Source organism: Didymosphaeria variabile (genome assembly GCF_027946475.1).
Source record: "Didymosphaeria variabile strain IMI 356815 chromosome Unknown scaffold_6, whole genome shotgun sequence".
In the NCBI taxonomy this organism is placed as follows: domain Eukaryota; kingdom Fungi; phylum Ascomycota; class Dothideomycetes; order Pleosporales; family Didymosphaeriaceae; genus Didymosphaeria; species Didymosphaeria variabile.
The window spans coordinates 461,673-479,343 of NW_026611625.1; the positions used below are offsets into that span (position 1 = coordinate 461,673).

The 17,671-nt window shown below is 53.8% G+C and overlaps 7 protein-coding genes across 7 annotated transcripts; 4 read left to right on the top strand and 3 right to left on the bottom strand.

Moving 5' to 3' along the window:
- Window positions 1–761: 761 nt before the first annotated feature.
- N0V89_008090 (uncharacterized protein) lies at window positions 762–2,914 on the bottom strand (the record flags this gene model as incomplete). The annotated part of the gene is made up of 6 exons (XM_056216849.1): window positions 762–1,317; window positions 1,432–1,723; window positions 1,776–2,013; window positions 2,062–2,289; window positions 2,341–2,671; window positions 2,721–2,914. 6 exons carry the CDS (start codon window positions 2,912–2,914, stop codon window positions 762–764), a joined length of 1,839 nt encoding a protein of 612 aa, XP_056068405.1.
- Window positions 2,915–5,476: 2,562 nt separating this feature from the next.
- N0V89_008091 (uncharacterized protein) lies at window positions 5,477–6,505 on the top strand (the record flags this gene model as incomplete). Its single annotated transcript, XM_056216850.1, has 3 exons — window positions 5,477–5,826; window positions 5,876–5,971; window positions 6,022–6,505. The coding sequence occupies 3 exons, from the start codon at window positions 5,477–5,479 to the stop codon at window positions 6,503–6,505; spliced, it is 930 nt and encodes a 309-aa protein (XP_056068406.1).
- A 943-nt stretch (window positions 6,506–7,448) lies between these two features.
- Window positions 7,449–8,780, top strand: N0V89_008092 (uncharacterized protein; the record flags this gene model as incomplete). The annotated part of the gene is made up of 4 exons (XM_056216851.1): window positions 7,449–7,751; window positions 8,011–8,271; window positions 8,450–8,566; window positions 8,637–8,780. The coding sequence occupies 4 exons, from the start codon at window positions 7,449–7,451 to the stop codon at window positions 8,778–8,780; spliced, it is 825 nt and encodes a 274-aa protein (XP_056068407.1).
- A 96-nt stretch (window positions 8,781–8,876) lies between these two features.
- N0V89_008093 (uncharacterized protein) lies at window positions 8,877–11,844 on the bottom strand (the record flags this gene model as incomplete). Its single annotated transcript, XM_056216852.1, has 2 exons — window positions 8,877–9,668; window positions 9,724–11,844. 2 exons carry the CDS (start codon window positions 11,842–11,844, stop codon window positions 8,877–8,879), a joined length of 2,913 nt encoding a protein of 970 aa, XP_056068408.1.
- A 446-nt stretch (window positions 11,845–12,290) lies between these two features.
- Window positions 12,291–13,842, bottom strand: BFR2 (rRNA-processing protein bfr2; the record flags this gene model as incomplete). Its single annotated transcript, XM_056216853.1, has 3 exons — window positions 12,291–12,698; window positions 12,742–13,769; window positions 13,821–13,842. 3 exons carry the CDS (start codon window positions 13,840–13,842, stop codon window positions 12,291–12,293), a joined length of 1,458 nt encoding a protein of 485 aa, XP_056068409.1.
- Window positions 13,843–14,008: 166 nt separating this feature from the next.
- Window positions 14,009–15,064, top strand: N0V89_008095 (uncharacterized protein; the record flags this gene model as incomplete). Its single annotated transcript, XM_056216854.1, has 4 exons — window positions 14,009–14,062; window positions 14,116–14,254; window positions 14,305–14,424; window positions 14,487–15,064. The coding sequence occupies 4 exons, from the start codon at window positions 14,009–14,011 to the stop codon at window positions 15,062–15,064; spliced, it is 891 nt and encodes a 296-aa protein (XP_056068410.1).
- An 849-nt stretch (window positions 15,065–15,913) lies between these two features.
- N0V89_008096 (uncharacterized protein) lies at window positions 15,914–17,644 on the top strand (the record flags this gene model as incomplete). Its single annotated transcript, XM_056216855.1, has 4 exons — window positions 15,914–16,278; window positions 16,324–16,914; window positions 16,975–17,420; window positions 17,475–17,644. The coding sequence occupies 4 exons, from the start codon at window positions 15,914–15,916 to the stop codon at window positions 17,642–17,644; spliced, it is 1,572 nt and encodes a 523-aa protein (XP_056068411.1).
- Between the last annotated feature and the right edge of the window lie 27 nt (window positions 17,645–17,671).

The window sequence follows — 17,671 nt, forward strand, 5'->3', positions numbered from 1 at the left end:
TAGGTATCGTTGTCGCAACAAGGGAGTTGGGTCAGGGAGCCCGGTAGTCACAGGACGATCTGACATTCGAGCCATGCTTACGGTGTCAATCGCACAAAGGGGTCTTTGAAGACGACTGGTTCAGGTGAGTACTTTCCCTGCCTCTCGGTGTGTCCTGGGCGCCCAGTGAGGGCGCCCACGGACTAACAAAAGACAGGGTGGCCCTCGAAGACGGACCTGCAGCCTGTACGTGGTGAGGGCTACGAACCTGACCCCAAGCGCAATCTTGTGGCCAGAGCCAATGCAGGGCGCCTGCGGGCTAACAAAAGACAGGGCGGCCCTCAAAGACGGACCTGCAGCCTGTACGTGGCGAGGGCTACGAACCTGACCCCAAGCGCAATCTTGTGGTCAGAGCCAATGCAGGCCGCTACCTCGGCAAGCCACAAATTTTCTACCTGTACACACTTTCCGTATCTTTCCCTAGAACACAAATCGATGCTTTATAAAAGGTCCTCCAACACCATTTCATGACTCTGAGTACCTGAAGTAAACGTAGTGTAAGCTATTGGATTTAGTATATCAAAGCGAATAGGCCAATACCTGTCGATCTACACTACGTAGGCTGGAGCAAAAAGGGTACCCAGAGCCGTTGAAGGTGGCGAGGAACTTTTAGAATTGACCACAATGTGACGTCGTGTTCACAACATGCATCATGAGAAAATTTCAGACCACCCAAAGACCTACTAACATAGCTCTACAAGAACTTACACTACCCACCCCCCTCACTCCGGCACAATAGCCGCAACACTCAACCAAAAGTCGCATCTCTTCCCCCGTCCACCCTCCCACGAATACGCATCCACCAACGCGATATCATTCATCTGCCCCGGCCCAAGATACACAGTTGCATTCCCGTCCAAAACCCCCGTCTCATTAAACAAATCGACCGACTCCGCCATCCCACCCGTCTGATTCAAATTCGCCATTCTAGGATCCCACATCGCGAACACAGGCCAGTCCTCCAGCCCCGAGGCGCTCGTCCCATTCGAGGCACTGCCACTTGCGATAGACGCCGAGATAGACGGGTCCCCCGTGGTAATGAAGTTCCCCCATATGCGCTGGAACGCGAGGACAAAGTCGGGCCCGGTGTTCGCGGTGGGGGGACCGAAGTACGCAGCGAGGTCGCTGCCGTGGAGGGCGACAGGGACGGAGTATTGGTACTTGTAGCCTGTGCGGCCGCGGGCGTTGTAGGCTTCTGCGAGCCAGTAGCTGGGGCAGACGAAGGTGGTTTCGCCGTAGATGGCTTGGGCGCGTTGTTGGTGGCCGGTGGCGGTTTGGCTGGTGGGGTTAGAGGTACTGTATATATGTGTCTTGGAAGGAGGGGAAATGGTGTGTCGTAGATATATATATAGCTTGTGGTAGAGAAAAGATCGAGAGGGTTATGTTACTTACCTGACGTTCAACAAAGTCGGTCCTGCGGTACCGTTCGTCGCAAACTCGGTGAGACCATCCGAAGAGTCGCTAATGTTCGACGAGGGATAGTAATAGAGCAGCTTCGCGATATCGTCTTGCGTGAACAGGGGGAAGACGAGGCGGATCCAGGCTACCAGGTCGTTCTCAGTCGTGATGTTCTGCGTAGTGAAGATGTCGCCTTCTTGCGCGTTGTTTCCCGAAAGATGGTTAAGGCCATTGAGTTTGCGCTCGACCAGTGCTTTACTTGGGGTGGACGGGATGAAGACGTCGTCTGCGCGAATGAGTTAGCCTTCCTGTATGAACAGAGCCAGAGAAAGACGGACCTGTGACTGGCAAGAAGGCCCATGAGCCGAATGTTCCGGATTGTGAGACGAGCGCTGAGGCATTTTGAAGTGTCCCTGTGCTTTGCGAGATAAGGCATTCGAAGATGGTTTGAGAGCTGTTGCCGTAAGCCCACGTTGGGGGACATCCGGCCGCCATAGCGAAAGAATAGTACGACTGGGAAGGCACCCAGTCTTTGTAATGGTACTGTTGAGGGAGGTATGGTGACGCAGTTATGGACTGTGATGTTAGAGAGGATCATGTCTCACGAGTTTTAGGCGTACTCACATTAACGAACAAGGACGTTCCAAGTGTGCCGCCGTAGGCGATGTCTAACAGCATCACTGAGCCCGCGCCTGCTGATTCACCAGCTATCGTGACTTGACTCGGATCGCCTCCGAAAAGTTCTATGTATGCTTGAACCCACTGAAGAGCAAACAATTGGTCCCTGATTCCGGCGTTCACGATCCCATTTCTGTACACTTCGTCGCCTGCCAAAAATCCAAAAGCTCCTAGCTGTGTTGATAGTTAGCCAAACATGCCGGATTGCAGCGCAACATCACTTACGCGATACTGAATAACGACAGCAACGAAACTGTCATTGTTCGCATTGATCATAGAACTCATGTCCGACGTGGCAGCTCCCTGACCGTACCCGCCACCATGGATGTAAACAAGTACAGGCAGATCGGTAGCGTTCTGCGGCGCGTATACATTCAAGAATAGACAGTCCTCGCTGCCGGTGATTCCCGACGTCTCAGCTCCTGGCATGGCCCTTGATGATTGAGGGCATATAGGGCCTTGTTTAGCGGCCGATATCACAGCACTGCGATTTGACTCTGGACTTTGTGGCGGCTGCCATCGGAGATCTCCAACAGGCGCGGCTGCGTATCGGATGCTGGTTCAATTTAGCATAGCATTGTTCAAGTCGTGTAACGAAAACGCACCCTTTGAAAGTGTTCAAGCCCGTTGAAGAGTTTGCAACTCCCTCATAAATCTCATATCCTAGGTCCACTTGTGTGGAAGTAGTGTTTGATGTGCCTGATTGTCGTTTCCACTGTTCGAATGGCCTAGCATGTGGGATCGCTACGATACTTTGGAACGTCGCCGTGATGACGAGCAACGACTTTAGAGATACCATCGTGCTGTTGAAATTTTCGACACCATGTTGTGGAGCGCACACTGCTCACTTTATGCCTGCGCTACCAATTGCCATGTTTCCTACCTCAGTGCCGAAGCGGGGAATTTTTTAGCAGGAGTGGGAACCGCATCATACAGCTTTGACCCCGCTTACGATATGTTTGCCCGTAGTAGAAACCCAATTGCGAAACTAGACCACTTACGGTCGATGATGTGGATGTCCTGATGATGAGTCGCTGTGAACGAGGCTGTGGACGGATGCATCGGGCGCTAGACAACCACTGCGCCAGTCTTCCAGCCTGATGCAGGTTAGTTCCGAGCATCGCACGTAGATGTACCGTAGTCGAAGCGACCATGAATTGTGAATGCCTTCACCAGTTGCGATTGGTGGGAGCTGGTGTTCCTGGCGGAGGTCACAGTTCTTTTGCTCTTCGTGCTCGCTCGTCAATGTGTGGTGCGCCTCGCCCCGAAAACACCTGAGTGTTGTCGCCCGCTCGCGATAAAGGCATCATAGAGACGAAAGAAACCATGACAGCGCCGAGATGCATAAGAAAGGCCTTCACCCACTTTATTATACGACCAGCGATTTTCTCGTGGATGGCCATCTAATATTCGAATGCTCCGGCAGTGCTTGGCTGTCTCGGCCCAAAGACGATGCTTGGCCTGACGCAAATAGGCCCAGTGTTCGTTAATTCCTTCGTGCTCGAGCCATTGGCTGGAAGCTTGTTTTGGAAGTGCCCGCGGACAAGATGAGGGCGCAATCGAGGTGCAGAGCGGCGTGATGACGGCCACCAATGATTGTCAGAGGCACCTGCAGTAGGCGACTGGTCTGTGCGCTAGGGTATGCAAATCGCAACCCACCGTCCCTCATCTCATCTACCTGCATCATTGTCCCGAATGCCCAGCATCATCAGTGAAACGTTTGAGTTGCCGTACTTCTTTCTAGTCTTGGCAATGGAGGATACTGGAATGTCGGCTTCACTCGAAGCTCAACACCGAGGCCTACGACCAGTGTGAGCCAACATCAACCGAAAGGTATTTAGACAATCCGAGTAGGCGGGGTGCCTGAGAGATGGTTGAACGCATCCATCTGCCGACGGAGGGAATTCTACGCTCGATAAGGAACACCCGACAAGGCCACCACAGCACGTTCGCCCCTCCAGGTTTGCCCCTCCTTTCGGGCATCGTTTGAGATTGATGTAGGTGCAGCGGCAAAGGTCGGTCTAAGTCTACCGTTCTACACCCCTGAACCTTTCTTCTACCGGAAATTCTTGCGCTCAACATACCATTGGTGCGCTTAGCATCGTCGATAGACGTTCGATGGCCCCATGATGCGGGAGGATCCTTCGGTGTTCATCCGTACCTGGCTAGCAGAGACGGTCTCATGTCGGCCCAAGATACCGGCCTTTCTCTTTGGTCTACACGTGGGAGGGCTTCACACCAGCATGTATCAAAATAATAATGTTGGTCCAATTTCGAGCGCAGCCATCTGAGCGCTTGGGACCAGGGAACCGTTACTGACAGCACGAAAACGTACCCTAAGAGAAGCGTCACGTATTTTGGTCAGATGCCTGGACTGTCACCTGTAGTATCTGTTCTTTGGGACGAACGCCATGTCCGGGCGTTGAATCGCACGTTGCGGCAGCCGGCCTGGCGGGTCCGTGGACTCGCAACAATGGGCACGTGTGTACTGGCTCGAAAAGCGCACATCAGACACACATCTCTATCCTTGTCGTACTCCGCTTCGCAATAGAAACTCCGATCTGGGCTTCCGCTACCATGATCGTCTCGGTCTACGCGTCCCTGGCGCTGGGTTGCTCTGTAATCGCCACGTGCATCCCCTTGTCCCTCGGCCGGGCCCGTCTAGATAGGGTATCTACGCCGTATCGCTACTTAATTGCACTGCACCCCAGATCTATCCTCGGTTTGCCCCTCAGGCAGTGCCACGGTGAGGTGTGCTCATGGCATCTCCATTGCGTCAACCCCCTCCAGTGTGTGCCCCTCCTTGCTGTCCCACTTCACTATTGACTTGTTGTAGGGTGTCGCATCCGACTTTGACAGGCCCGGATTCTTAGCTTTGCCGGTGGTAGTCACAGCAGGCGTGTGTCTACCTTTGATTTTCCTCTGCGCATGTGCCCGCATTCTCAGTCGTGTGCTTGCTCACAAATGGACTTTCCAGGACTGTAAGTGCAAGCCTTAAACATATTGTAAGCGTCGCTGACCCAAGTAGACCTCTTCTGCTTCACTCTGGTAGGCAGTGTCCACACTTCGACGCTTGTGCTTTTCATTAACATCTTCCAAGATAGTTGGGGTAGCGTTCATCACGTACTCGATACCTTGTAAGCATCCTCCCAGACTCCTCCACCCTATATTGACTCAGTGTGTAGTGACCATTGCCGAGCCCTTTGGGTACCATGTCTGGGACATTGATACTCGCCGCTTAACGAAGCCCTGGATGCTTGTATGTGATCCCTACAGACGTTCGACAATCTGACTGACAGTATTGTAGCGATTTCTAACATTTTCCATATTCACAGGCCCGGTCCTCTGGTTCAGCAAAACCATGGTTATTGCGCACTTGGTGCATGTTTTTACTTCCGTAAGATGGTTCAAGAACTCTGGCTACGTCATTGTCGTGGCAACTGGCATGATCTACGCACTCTACACCTGCACCACAAGCATTGCATGTTCTCCGAAGCCCGACGATGACCTGGATTCTTACGTTGAAGGCTTTCGTAAAACGACGTGTTCTGGGGCTGGGGGAGCAAACATGATTGTTGGCATCCTCATGGCACTTTTCAACTCGCTTGCCGACTTCTATCTACTGGTGGCCACTTTTCTCCTAAGCCCGTCCATGAATGTCACTGTCAAGGAGAGACGAGTCATCTATCTCATGCATTTCGTGGGAGTAGTGTAAGATAATCGTCACTAAGCGATTTGACGGCCAGCTAACAGTGTCTAGCGCTTCTGTGTGTAGCATTCTAGGCCTCGTCTACCGCATCAAGGCCTACCAGCATGTCGATCTCACTGGCTACCAAATCCCTATCATCGTGTCATTGTAAGCAACCAACAGCATATTTCTAGATAAAGCGCTAATGATGGTGCTAGGATCCTAGAGGTATCTATCAGCCTATTGATACCATGCATGACCAGCTTCTACCAAATCTACCGACACTACACCTACGTCGAGCTCAACGAAAGGACCACAATCGGCACGCCCAGCACCACCCGCTACAACAGCACGCTCTCCTACTACAAAAGCCCATCGCGGACACAGACATCCACACCCGTACCGGATCCGAAGACAAGCTGGCGCAAGACGCACCTCAGCGTGGAAGAATTACCTTTTCGGAAGGCGTCCGCGGACTTTTACCGAAAGAGCCCGCTCACTTTCCAGGATGCCCGAGGCCGAGACTCGCGCATGAAGAGGCTACCGCCAACTCCTCTGCCGATGGCCTCGCGGAACAATTCTGTTACAGGGGAGGTGGAGGGTAGCTCGAAGAGACCGAAAACGCCGAAGTCGCCGAAGACTCCAAAGACGCCGAACAGTGTCCGGAGTATGCGCCTGCCTATACTTTTCGAGCGTCGGTAGTCTTTTCTTAAGCTTCAACAAGCGTACCACATGTACTTGGTTATTTTGGGTGGTCCCCATTTACACATTCTTCTCTGCCAAATCAGAGTTTTGTCTGGGATCACCATGGTGTTTGGATAAAATGGGATGGAATTACGATACCCTATGCCGGTAGGGGCGGTCATTTTACGTGAGAGCGTTATCATAGATAATGTAGAATATCCTTGGAAGTTAAAAGTACATAATTTCTATATTGTTATCTGCCATCATACAGCATTCACATATTCTCGTTCTCAGTGCCTGTCGTTCACAGGTATTCGCCAACAGAACCTCAGATTGATCAACGTACTCAGTCCCGAACACGATCATAGCATTGCCTGGAACCATTCTCAGCACTGATCATCCTCCCAGCAGATTGAGAAGCAGGTGCAATGCATGTGGGTCGCTCAAGCCCATCTCGACGAAGGATCGGGAATAACGGCGTTAACGCCGTTCCCGACGTTCCTAGACGTCACTTAACACCCACTCCCCTCATCGCCTCTCACACTACTACAACACCTCTACGACAACAGAAACACAATTCTGAGGCCGAATAGTTTTTCAATTGCCCAGCAGCTAGGGCAACAAAACCGAATTTGGCTTGGTATCGCACTACGGACTCCACTACCACGCGGTAACCCGTAAGCTACCTTCCCCTTCCGATACGGGCGCTCCCGAAGCCAGCCAGCATTTTGCACGTTTGTTCTTCTAGGTTCTTCTAGAAACATGCTTCTGCGACGCCTTGGCCATGCTCGACGCATTCGTGGGTTCGGTTTCAACGCAAGACATGTCCCGTGCGAGACCGCCCAGCCGGCCTGAAACGCTGACGAGTGAAGTGTAGGTTGCTGCTCGTGCCTTCTGGTGAACACGTCCTATCTCCAGCTCAAGACGGTTTTCTTTCGCACGAATAGTGCTTGCGCGCAGGATGTCCGTCTTTAAGTCTGGTTCTAAAGCTCTTATCACCGGCGGTGCTTCTGGAATTGGTCTTGCGGTCGCGCAACTATGCTTGAAGCATGGAATGCGTGTTGCCGTTGTTGACTTCAACAAAGAGACGCTTGATCTTGCGCAGAAGAGTCTGAAGGGCGACGTGCAGTACTTGCAGGCGGATGTTAGTCAAGAGCAGGAGTGGAAGGGTATTCAAGAGAAGGTTGAGGACGTTGACTTCCTCCTACTGAACGCGGGAATTGGGGCTAGAGGCACGTGGGGAGACTCAGAGTACTTCTCGAAGGTAAGTTCTTCGATTAGGGGACGGGTACTCGGTGTCATGCATGCCATCGGGTGCTGTACGCGAAACTCATTAGCCTTGTCACCACGGACTTCGGCTACCACCACGTGGGCACCCCTACATACAACAAGCCCTACCATACCACCATCCTCACGCCACCACAGCTATAGCGGGCCATTGTCATACACTAAATCCACTACCGGCCGTACCGTCGCCACCCTTGCCACTCTCTACCCTGCCGCTAACTAACATTCCCTCGCAGATCTTCTCCACCAACCTTTTCGGCGTTGTCAATGGCCTAAACACTTATGTACCAACCTTCCAATCTCGCAGCAATGCTTCCCCCGCTACTATCGTCATCACCGGTAGCAAGCAAGGTATCACGAACCCACCAGGCAACCCTGCATATAATGCCAGCAAAGCCGCGGTCAAGTCGCTCGCCGAGCATCTGAGCTGGGACCTTAGAGAGAACAAGGACGTCAGCGTGCACTTGCTTGTTCCGGGATGGACGTTCACGGGGCTGGTTAGTTCCACTATTTTCTTCTCTTGACTGTGGCACCGTGGAGGGGTGGTGGTTGACGCATCCTGAGTATCTTGATACACTGCGCTCGTGCTGATCCCTCTTCTCCACTCAATGACCCTAGACTACCTAATTGACCTCACCACCTCACTATGTAACGTGTCGTGCTTACACTACCTAGTCCGGCAACGTCCCCGGTGCGTCCAAGGAGAAGCCGCCCGGCGCTTGGTCCCCCGAGCAGGTCGCTTCGTACATGGAGCAGAAAATCAAAGACGATAAGTTTTACATCATTTGTCCGGTGAGCCTCCTCTCCTTATATTCTTGGACACGAATTTGCTGCAATGTGAGCATCTACTGAGTGGAAACAGGACAACGACGTCAACGAGGAGACGGACAAAAAGCGCATGCTCTGGACCGTCGGAGACATAGTAAACGAGCGGCCGCCGCTTACAAGGTGGCGAGACGAGTACAAGAAGGAAGCGGAGGAGTGGATGGCGAAGCAGGATGTTTAGATCCAGGTAATGGATTGATTATTGTTGTTAAATACATGAGGGTGGGAAGGATGGCTAGGCGGGTATAATGCTATGTACGAACCCCTAGGGAGAAGTCTATACCTTCCCATTCGCACCAGCAGCCGAAGAAGCCAAAGTGCTCAGGTCCTCTCTTGCCGTTTCAAAGCGCTCGACGCCAGGCCTTTCTACGTGCTCTTCTACCGCAGGTGCAGATGAAGAGGCGGCAAGCGCCCCAATGTCCGCGGTAACGAAGCGCTCTACACCCGGCCTCTCTCCAATCTTGTCTTCCCCATTCTCAGCCTCCTTTCCTAGCGCTTCGCCGTCCCCACTCACCCTGGGAAACCCTTTGCTGCCCTCCTCCAGACCGGGCGTTTCCATATGCACGCTCTGCAAAGTTAGCATGCTGGCATTCGCACCGCCCGAACCCTCCCCGTCAACCCTCAAGCTGAACGGATACGCGACTCCACCCCTCGTCGGCCGCGTACTCAGTGTGTCCGTCGCGGGGATCAATGTCGGTGGACTCTGCGGCCTGTGTTCATCCGCTGGGAGTACGAGTGTTGGCGTTGGCGCACCGTGGCTATCATCTCGCTCCGGCGCGATGACAGTTGCGTCGGCGAGGGTGGGCGTCGGTGGAGCCAGGTGCGCGAGGTTTTCCATAGAGGCCGAGACCTGGCCGCGGTCTGTGACGGTGGAGTGACGGGAGCGTGAGCGAGAGCGTGCCGTGGAATGGGCGGGGGCGAGGTGTTTTTCAGATTTGCGGCGGCTTGACCGCGGAGAAGTAGGGGACTTAAAATCTGAAGCGCCGTCGGCTGCTCCGTCTGTTGTTGTGGTATCTTGAGCAGGTGGTTCTGCAGCTGAAGAATGATCCCTTTTGTCTTCGCGGTCGAGCTGTAAGCGTGTTAGTATGCATGCGCTGGAGGAGGTAGGGAAAGGATGTACATACTGTAGCTTCATCGTGTTTACTTCCCCACAGACTCCACAGCGCCATACCCCAGCTCTTCTTGGCCTTCTTTTCCTTCTCCATGCCTTTTACTCTGCGGCCTGCCAGTGCGGTTGGAGGCGGCTTTTCGCCGTCGAATCCTTCGTACCCCTTCTCCATATCCCTCATTCTACGTCTTTGGATCTTGAGCTTCTGCTTTGCAAACTTGCCATTCCACTGCTGCTGCGCCTTCATCCACTTATTGACTGGACCCTTCTTTGGCACGCCGACTTCGATGCTCGGTAAAGTGAGTGCCTCCAACTCTTGCGGCGGCGGAAGTGGGTAGATGCGTCCATGACGATCGACCCGTTGGCGGATCATATGATTTTCAAAAGCCGGTATGGGGTCGCCGGCTCTACCCACCACAGCACCCTGCTCTTCCTTCGTATTCACGCTTTCGAAGCCCACGTGCTGCGCGCTTTGCGGCATGCTCAACTTGATGTCTTCAGCACCAAGCTGGCTATCCGACGAAGTAGACGCCGAGTCGCTACTGACGATTGAAATACTCTCATCATCCATGATATCAATCGAGGTTTTCTGCGCGCGAGCGAGTGCCCACGCGCCGAATTGCGCGACTCCGCGATACATGTGCTTTGCCGGCCGGGTGAAACTAAGCGTCGGAGCGACATGGCACAGGTCATCCCAAACTTGTAATTGTACGTTAGTAGGTCTGTATCTGGCTGCTTGGGCCTGGATAGCTTCGGCTGTTTGATGGTTCGATGGGGGAGGAAGGTATGCAAGCGGCTGAGCAGCCTTGTGAGCAATGTAGATCTGCTCATCGCGCAGAAGTTCTCCTCCACCAACCTGGATCAAAAGAGGGGGAAGTCCACCCAACGAAGGCTGCAGCGCCGGCGAAACCAGCGGATGCGTGAGCATGTGGTTCGGCGCATACATCTGGATCTGGTCCTTGATCTCGATTAGCTTTCCGTCCAGCTGGAGAGAAAGCGTCGATTTGGGTCCTATACTATATTTGCCGTCCTGCGAGATCCAGGTTTCTGGCCCAGCTCCGTTGCTCTTATCTGAGACCGGCGCGTTCAGCAGGTCCTCCAGATCTGGCTTCTCGGCCGTGGTGAGCGAAAAGCCCCGTACGCGGTCTTGTTTTTCTTCTTTCTTGGCCGACTTCTCTTCTTTCTTTTCTTCCCGCGTGGGTGCAGTTTCCGGCTTTGGCTTTTCATTGCTGGGTTTGATGCCTTCGAGTGCAAGTAGGTCGTCAGCGTTCGGTGGTGGCCAGCTTAGGCTTGGCTTGTGAACGAAGCCATGCGCTGGGATATAATCCAATTTGCCATCCCCAGCCAGGCTAGGAAAGCTGTGTGTAAGATCTACCCACGGGGATAGCAATATCGCGCCAGCGGGAAGAGGTATGCCCTGGTCGCGCATCACCACCAACATCGTCAACACCATGCCGCCGCCAGCCGAGTCACCCGCCAAGATTATAGTAGACGGATCATGTTTCTGTTCCAGCAGGTATAGGTAACTGGCAAGACAGTCCATCAACCCACACGGAAACGGGAACTGCGGTGCAAGCCTATACCTCGGCGCCAGGACCCTGGCCTTCAGCTTCCGCGCATGCCGCTGCATCTGATAGCGGTGCTCGTCCACGCTGCCAAAGTAGTATGCCCCGCCGTGCACGTACAGCATGACTCTCTGGCCTTTTACATTGGGTGACTTCTTGCGCTCCTCCATATCCTTGCGCATTTCAATCCATTCGGCCTTAAGGCCCTCGCTTCCCTCCCTTCTCCACTCCCACCACGTGTTGCCGCCAACTGCTTTGATGCCATCAGGACCCAGCTGCGCGCGTACGTAGTCGGCGGAGCGTTTCAATTGCGCGTTGGGGATCACGAGGTTGTCGACGTGGACCCAGTGCGGTACCGGCACCCACTGCGAGGTGAAGGCCTGCAGCTCGTCGACAGCGTGGAAGGACGCATAGTGCAAAAATCTTCTTATGAGTTCGAGGCCTTCGTGATATGAGATGTGCGCTGTGGGCTTCTGCTTGAGCGGTTTGCGATTTAGGTAGTGCGAGATGTAGGTTTCGATGATGGTGGGCGCAACGGCGGCGCCCACGGTGATGGTGTTGACTTTAAACATAGTTGTATCGCATTGAAGCGCGTAGTTTGGAATCAGAACAGGGGGAGTCTTAGGAAGAGTGTCGGAAGGAGTAGTAGGATGGCGGGAACATGGCGAAACTTGTTCCCTCGTGCGCTGTGTCAGGGGAGGTGGAGCGTGAGATGCTCAGCGTGAGATCCGTGGTGTTCCCCAGATTAGATCTTCGCGAGCAAGGGTCCAGCAACGCCAGCTACGTCATGTTGGTCTCTCCTGACCCACTTGAGCATGAAGACCCTCATTTGAGACGAGCGCAACACAATCCTTCCACGGTTTGGGCGGGATTGGCCCCCGTTAAAGTTAGCCGCGATTTGGGAAACACCAAGAAAGTCTCCATGCCAAATTCCACAAGCGGTTAGGATCATGATATAGAGTGTGCAGTGCATTGTTCATATCTTACACACGACGATTCATAGCATGATATTCTGCATCTAGCTTCTGAATAGCATCAAGCCTTGCTCTTCGGCTTCCATTGCATCCTCCTCCTCACTCTCGACGTCGTCTTGCTCGCCCAGTGCAAGGCGCTGCCCGAACAGACTGCTAAAAAGCTCGTCCCGCTGGCGTTCACCCCAAAGCCCTCTTTCCTCCGGCGCCATAAAATTCTGCAGCTTCTCGTGCACGGTATATCGCAGCCGTCGTCCCTTGCTTGCTTTCGTGTCGACGACCTTCCTCGTCTTCGCTTCACGCGCTACCTGCCAAGGCGCCTGGACCACGAACTCTGCCGTGCCGCTGTTGGACAGATCGGCGGACCGTTGCTCGAGCAGCTCTTTCAGAAGTAGGCCGTAGAAGTCAGCGTCATCATAGATATTCGCATCAGGAACAGGCTTAGACGTTGCTGACTGAATGGGTGCGCAGGAACGGGGGGTTCTGTGTTCGCGCGACAAGGTGGTCTGAGTTCATGAGCTGGGAGTCGAGCACTTCGGTCAATGTCTGCTCGGCGCTGACGTTGAGTTGTCGCTGCGCAGTGGCAATCTTTGCAGTTCGTGTTTTTGCAGACCACTTTTCCAAGACGGCTCTTCTTTGCTTCTTTGTAGCGCTTTCGGAGGCCTTCAGGTTATTCCAGATCTCGGAGGAAGCGGTGGAGGATGTGAAGGGTGTTCTCTTGCGCTTTTCGCCCGTACGTGCCTCCTCTATTGAAGCCTTGAGATCCGTGAGGTTGTTCAAGAGCGCCAATGCCGCAGCTTCGGCGGCCTCCATCGAGGAAGCCGGTGCAGATTCGTCTTTGTGACCTTCAGCAACCATGGAATTCGTCGAGATCAGCGCCTTCTGCAAGCGCACTCGGGTGTTGAGGAAGGAATCGAAAGTCTTTCGTTGGGTTTTGATCGCTTGGCCTTTGGCGACATCTGACTGCGCGGCTGCAGCCAGGCTGGTGGTGAGCGACTTCTGGTCCTTCATCAACTCTCGCACGTCTTCCTTGTTCTTTCCCATGAGCGCCCGAACATCGTTATCATCCTCGCCCTCGGATGCGTCGTCGTCATCTGAGTCTTCCTCGGAATCTGCGTCCTCGTCTTCATCCACGCCGTTTACATCCTCGTCCTCATCCGAGCCTTTCTCTTCCTCGCTAGACTCCTCGTCTTCTTCGCCACTACCCGAACCGACAATCCCTGGAGCTATGCCATTCTCAGGTTCAACTTCGCTGTCTTCGTCGTCCTCGCTGCGGCTGCCATCTTCGTCAAAGCGCTTCGCGAACGGGTCGTCGCTGTCCTCATCTTCCACGGCATCGCGGCTAACCTGGGTACCAGTGTATTGGGGACCCAAAGGAACAACCTCCTTCTTCCTCAACCTGCTCTTGCCAACATCTGCGTAATGCTCGCGACCTGCATCATCATCTTCCGCACCAGATAAATCGGAGCGTTCGTCTTCGCTAGAGCTTGACGGCGCCGGGTCAAGCAACGCCTCGGGATCGAAATCTGAGCGTGGGAATTAGACAGAACTTACCAACTAAGTCAAAGCAGACTTACCAGTGATCTTTGACTTCTTCATGGCGATATCCGTAGCTTGTGAGGTGTGAGGATTGGGAAACAGCTTTGCGGCCCCACTAAAAAGTTTCGGCTGCGAAATCTTGGCAGGTGGGTTTGGCGTGTTGCGCTTTCCGTCCAAAGGCTGCGGAGCTTCGTCGCCGCTCATTCGTCACCATCACAATGCGACCATGAAGCCGCGATTGTTCTCCACCCTGAGGCGGCTGCAGCATGAGAACCCGCTGGTAAGCTCCGGAACACATACGAATTGATTTGAGAAACTGATTATGGGTCACAGGGACTGCCGCGCTCTGGCGCACCACCGCAGATGCCTCGCATGCAGCGCGGGCTGCCGCAAAAGCGAAGCATCAAAGACGTGAAGAAGATCATTGCCGTCTCTTCAGCAAAGGGCGGCGTCGGGAAAAGCACCATCGCAGGTATGCCGCGCGCCCAAAGAGACATATCCATGAGCCTGACCGCGCTGCAGTGAATCTGGCCCTTAGCTTTGCGCGCAGTGGGTACAGAGCTGGCATCCTAGACACCGATATCTTCGGCCCTTCGATACCTACTCTGCTCAATCTCTCCGGCGAACCAAGGCTCTCAGCCAGTCAGTCTTCCATTCCTGATGCGACCAAGGCCCGCCCCCACTCGGAATCTGACACCCCTCAGACAACCAACTCATACCCCTATCGAATTATGGACTGAAAAGCATGTCGATGGGCTACCTAGTCCCGGAATCTTCGCCAGTAGCATGGCGTGGGCTCATGGTGATGAAAGCCTTGCAGCAGCTCCTCCACGAGGTAGAGTGGGGTGGTCTTGACGTCCTCGTACTCGACTTGCCCCCTGGTACCGGCGACGTGCAGTTGACCATTACCCAACAGCTTCTCCTTGATGGCGCCATCATCGTATCCACCCCGCAGGATCTCGCGCTCAAAGACGCCGTAAAAGGCGTCGAGCTGTTCCGCAAAGTGAATACGAACATTCTGGGGCTCGTGTGTAACATGAGCGGCTTCCAGTGCCCCGGATGTGGGGAGACACACAATGTGTTCGGAGACTTGAGTAAATTAAGAGACATGTGCCGTACATACGACATGAGGCTTCTAGGCGAGCTCCCCCTGCATGCTGCCATGGGTGCCGGTGCTGAAGGTGGAAAGCCTACCGTTGTTGCGGAACCGGACAGTTCCAGAGCCCAAGTATTCGCGTCCATGGCAAAAGAGGTGGCACGGCTCGTAGAACTAGAGAATTGATCCACCAAACATTCACTTGCCAGGAGGTCATCAAGATCTGACCTTGGCCTCGCAAACATGACAAACCTCGTCTGTCGTTCGATTCTACGATTGCGCGATATAGCATGGCTGTGGATAAGATATCCAAGATCTTGGATTGCAGATTTCTTCCAACCTTCACCGAATCTAAGTCTTTAAGGAGTCAAAGTGCTCTCCTCAGACTAAGATCAGTACACCACAAATCAACATTCACATGGGTCTGTGATAGAGTACGGACATCTTCGGGTAGTGGTTGGGCCTAGAGAGTGGGCATAACACAGTGGCTCGGCCCGAGCTTGGACATCCTAGTAACGACGCTAGTCACGTCCAATAGCGATCAAGTCGAAGGAACATCACCACCAGTGAGATGTCAATAATCGTGCATACAACACCAACAACCCAATGAACGGCATAATTAATAAGTTGAATGGCTACAGAACACGACAACGCTTTAATTGTGCCTTGCTATCTCCGACTATTCCAGGAGATCTCGTGGCATCTTGATGAGGAAGACTAACAACATCAACCAGTCAGAATCCTACGTCCTTCACTGTCAGAAAATCCCCAATCAACATAGAGCCTCCTTAGAACCCAAAAACACTGACCCGGGTTATCGGAGTTCGGTTGGTTCCCAAATCCTTCGCTTTTTAGCTTCTGTGTACTGCATAGCGGGTGGCGCTCGCATGGCTGGCATCGCTCGCAAGGTGTTGCCTTGTACTACCCTCCAACTATGCTGTAACATCTATATAACACTGACCCAACACGTTGGCCCTCGTGCAGACACGAAGCAGCTCTCGCGACTCCTCCTGCTCTACTCGTTGCCGATCCGACATGGACATTCTGGCTGACAAAGAAACCGGCATCTTGCGCCACACTGTGCAGGTGGTGCAGGTACATGAGCAGGATATCAATGATGATATTGTGGTTGATGCCAACGCTGGTAATGTCGACAGCAACTTGAAGCTGGCGCCGGATGGCCATACCGTACTTGTTCCTCAACCCTCGGACGACCCGAATGATCCTCTCAACTGGTCTTCCACTAAGAAGCATGCTGTGCTCATTGTCCTCTCCATCACCGCCGGTCTGGGGGACTACAGCTCTGCGGCTGGTATTCCCTTGATCGTGTCCCAGGGCCTGGAATGGAACAAGACGCCCGCAAAGGTCAATGAGACTGGTAACCTGAACGTTCTCATGGTGTAAGTACCCTATCCAATTCAAGAGACACGCTCTAATTCTGACAGTGCCATCGGCGGACTCTTTTGGATCATCGTCTCTACATGGTGGGGTCGTGGCCCTGCCCTCTTCTGGTCTACCCTCACTGGCTGCGTCTTCACCATCGCCTGCGCCGTAACCCACAACTACTCGGTCTACTACGGCTTCCGCGTGTTGATGGGCTTCAGCTTCTGCGCTTTCCAAATCGTAGGTCTGGCCTGCATCAAGGACATGTTCTACTTCCACGAGCACGCCCGCAAGATCGGCATCTGGACGTACGGCGTCTTCCTAACACCCTACCTCGCACCCATGTTCAGCAACTTCATCATCGCGGGCACGCATGGCAGGTGGCGCGTAGCCTTCTGGCTTGTCTTTGCCGTCGGCGCCCTCGATATGATTTTGATTTTCCTGATATCGGATGAGACATACTACGACCGCACGATCCCACGGGAAAAACAGCCTCCCCGTCCGAAGACGTTCACAGGCCGCATGTCCCGTCTCGTCGGCATCTGGCAGATCCAGAACCACAGCGCAGCTGGCTTCCAACACTTCAGCCACGCGGTGACCCGCCTTGTTAAGACATTCCTCAAGCCCATCATGATCCCCTGCATGATCTACTAGTCTGTCTCCCCGCTCCTTTCCCTCTCGCTTCTTTTCCAAGTGCTAATAGTGATGTAAAGCGCAATGACATTCATGTGGGTCGTCGGCATAAACATCACCTCCGCCATCCTCCTGCAGACCCCCCAAGCCTACGGCGGCTACGGCTTCGACAACAACGCCATAGGCTACCTTCTCTTTGCGCCGCTCCTCGCCGTCACCATCGGCGAGTTGTCGGGCCACTTCTTTAACGACCTGATTGCGCGCCGCTACGTCAAGCGCCACAACGGCGTGTTCAAGCCTGAAGCCCGCCTGCTCATGAACCAGCTTGTAGTTCTGCTGATGGTGCCAGGCCTCGTGCTCGTAGGCCAGACGCTGGAAAAGCACCTCAGCTATGCGGGCATTATCATGGGCTGGGGAATGTACGTTATTGGAAGTATGCTGGCGAGTGTGAGTTTGACAGCGTACTGCCTCGACAGCTACGGCAGTGCTAGTTCTGAAGTTGCGGGGTTGTTAAACTTTGCGAGGGGTGAGTACATTTCCTGTTCGCGATGTGAGAAGTTCGCTGACAAAGTGGATACAGTTGGTGCTGGGTTCTCCGTTGGGTACTTCCAGAAGCCGTGGGGTCAGGCTCATGGGTATGGCCAGTCGTTTGGGATTCAGGCTGCTATCGTCGCTGCTGCGTCTATCATTATTACGCTGCTTCAGATTTACGGTGCGCGTATGCGTGCTAGAGGTGGACCGGTTGTGTAAGCTGGTTTCGAGTATCGCTCGCTGCGA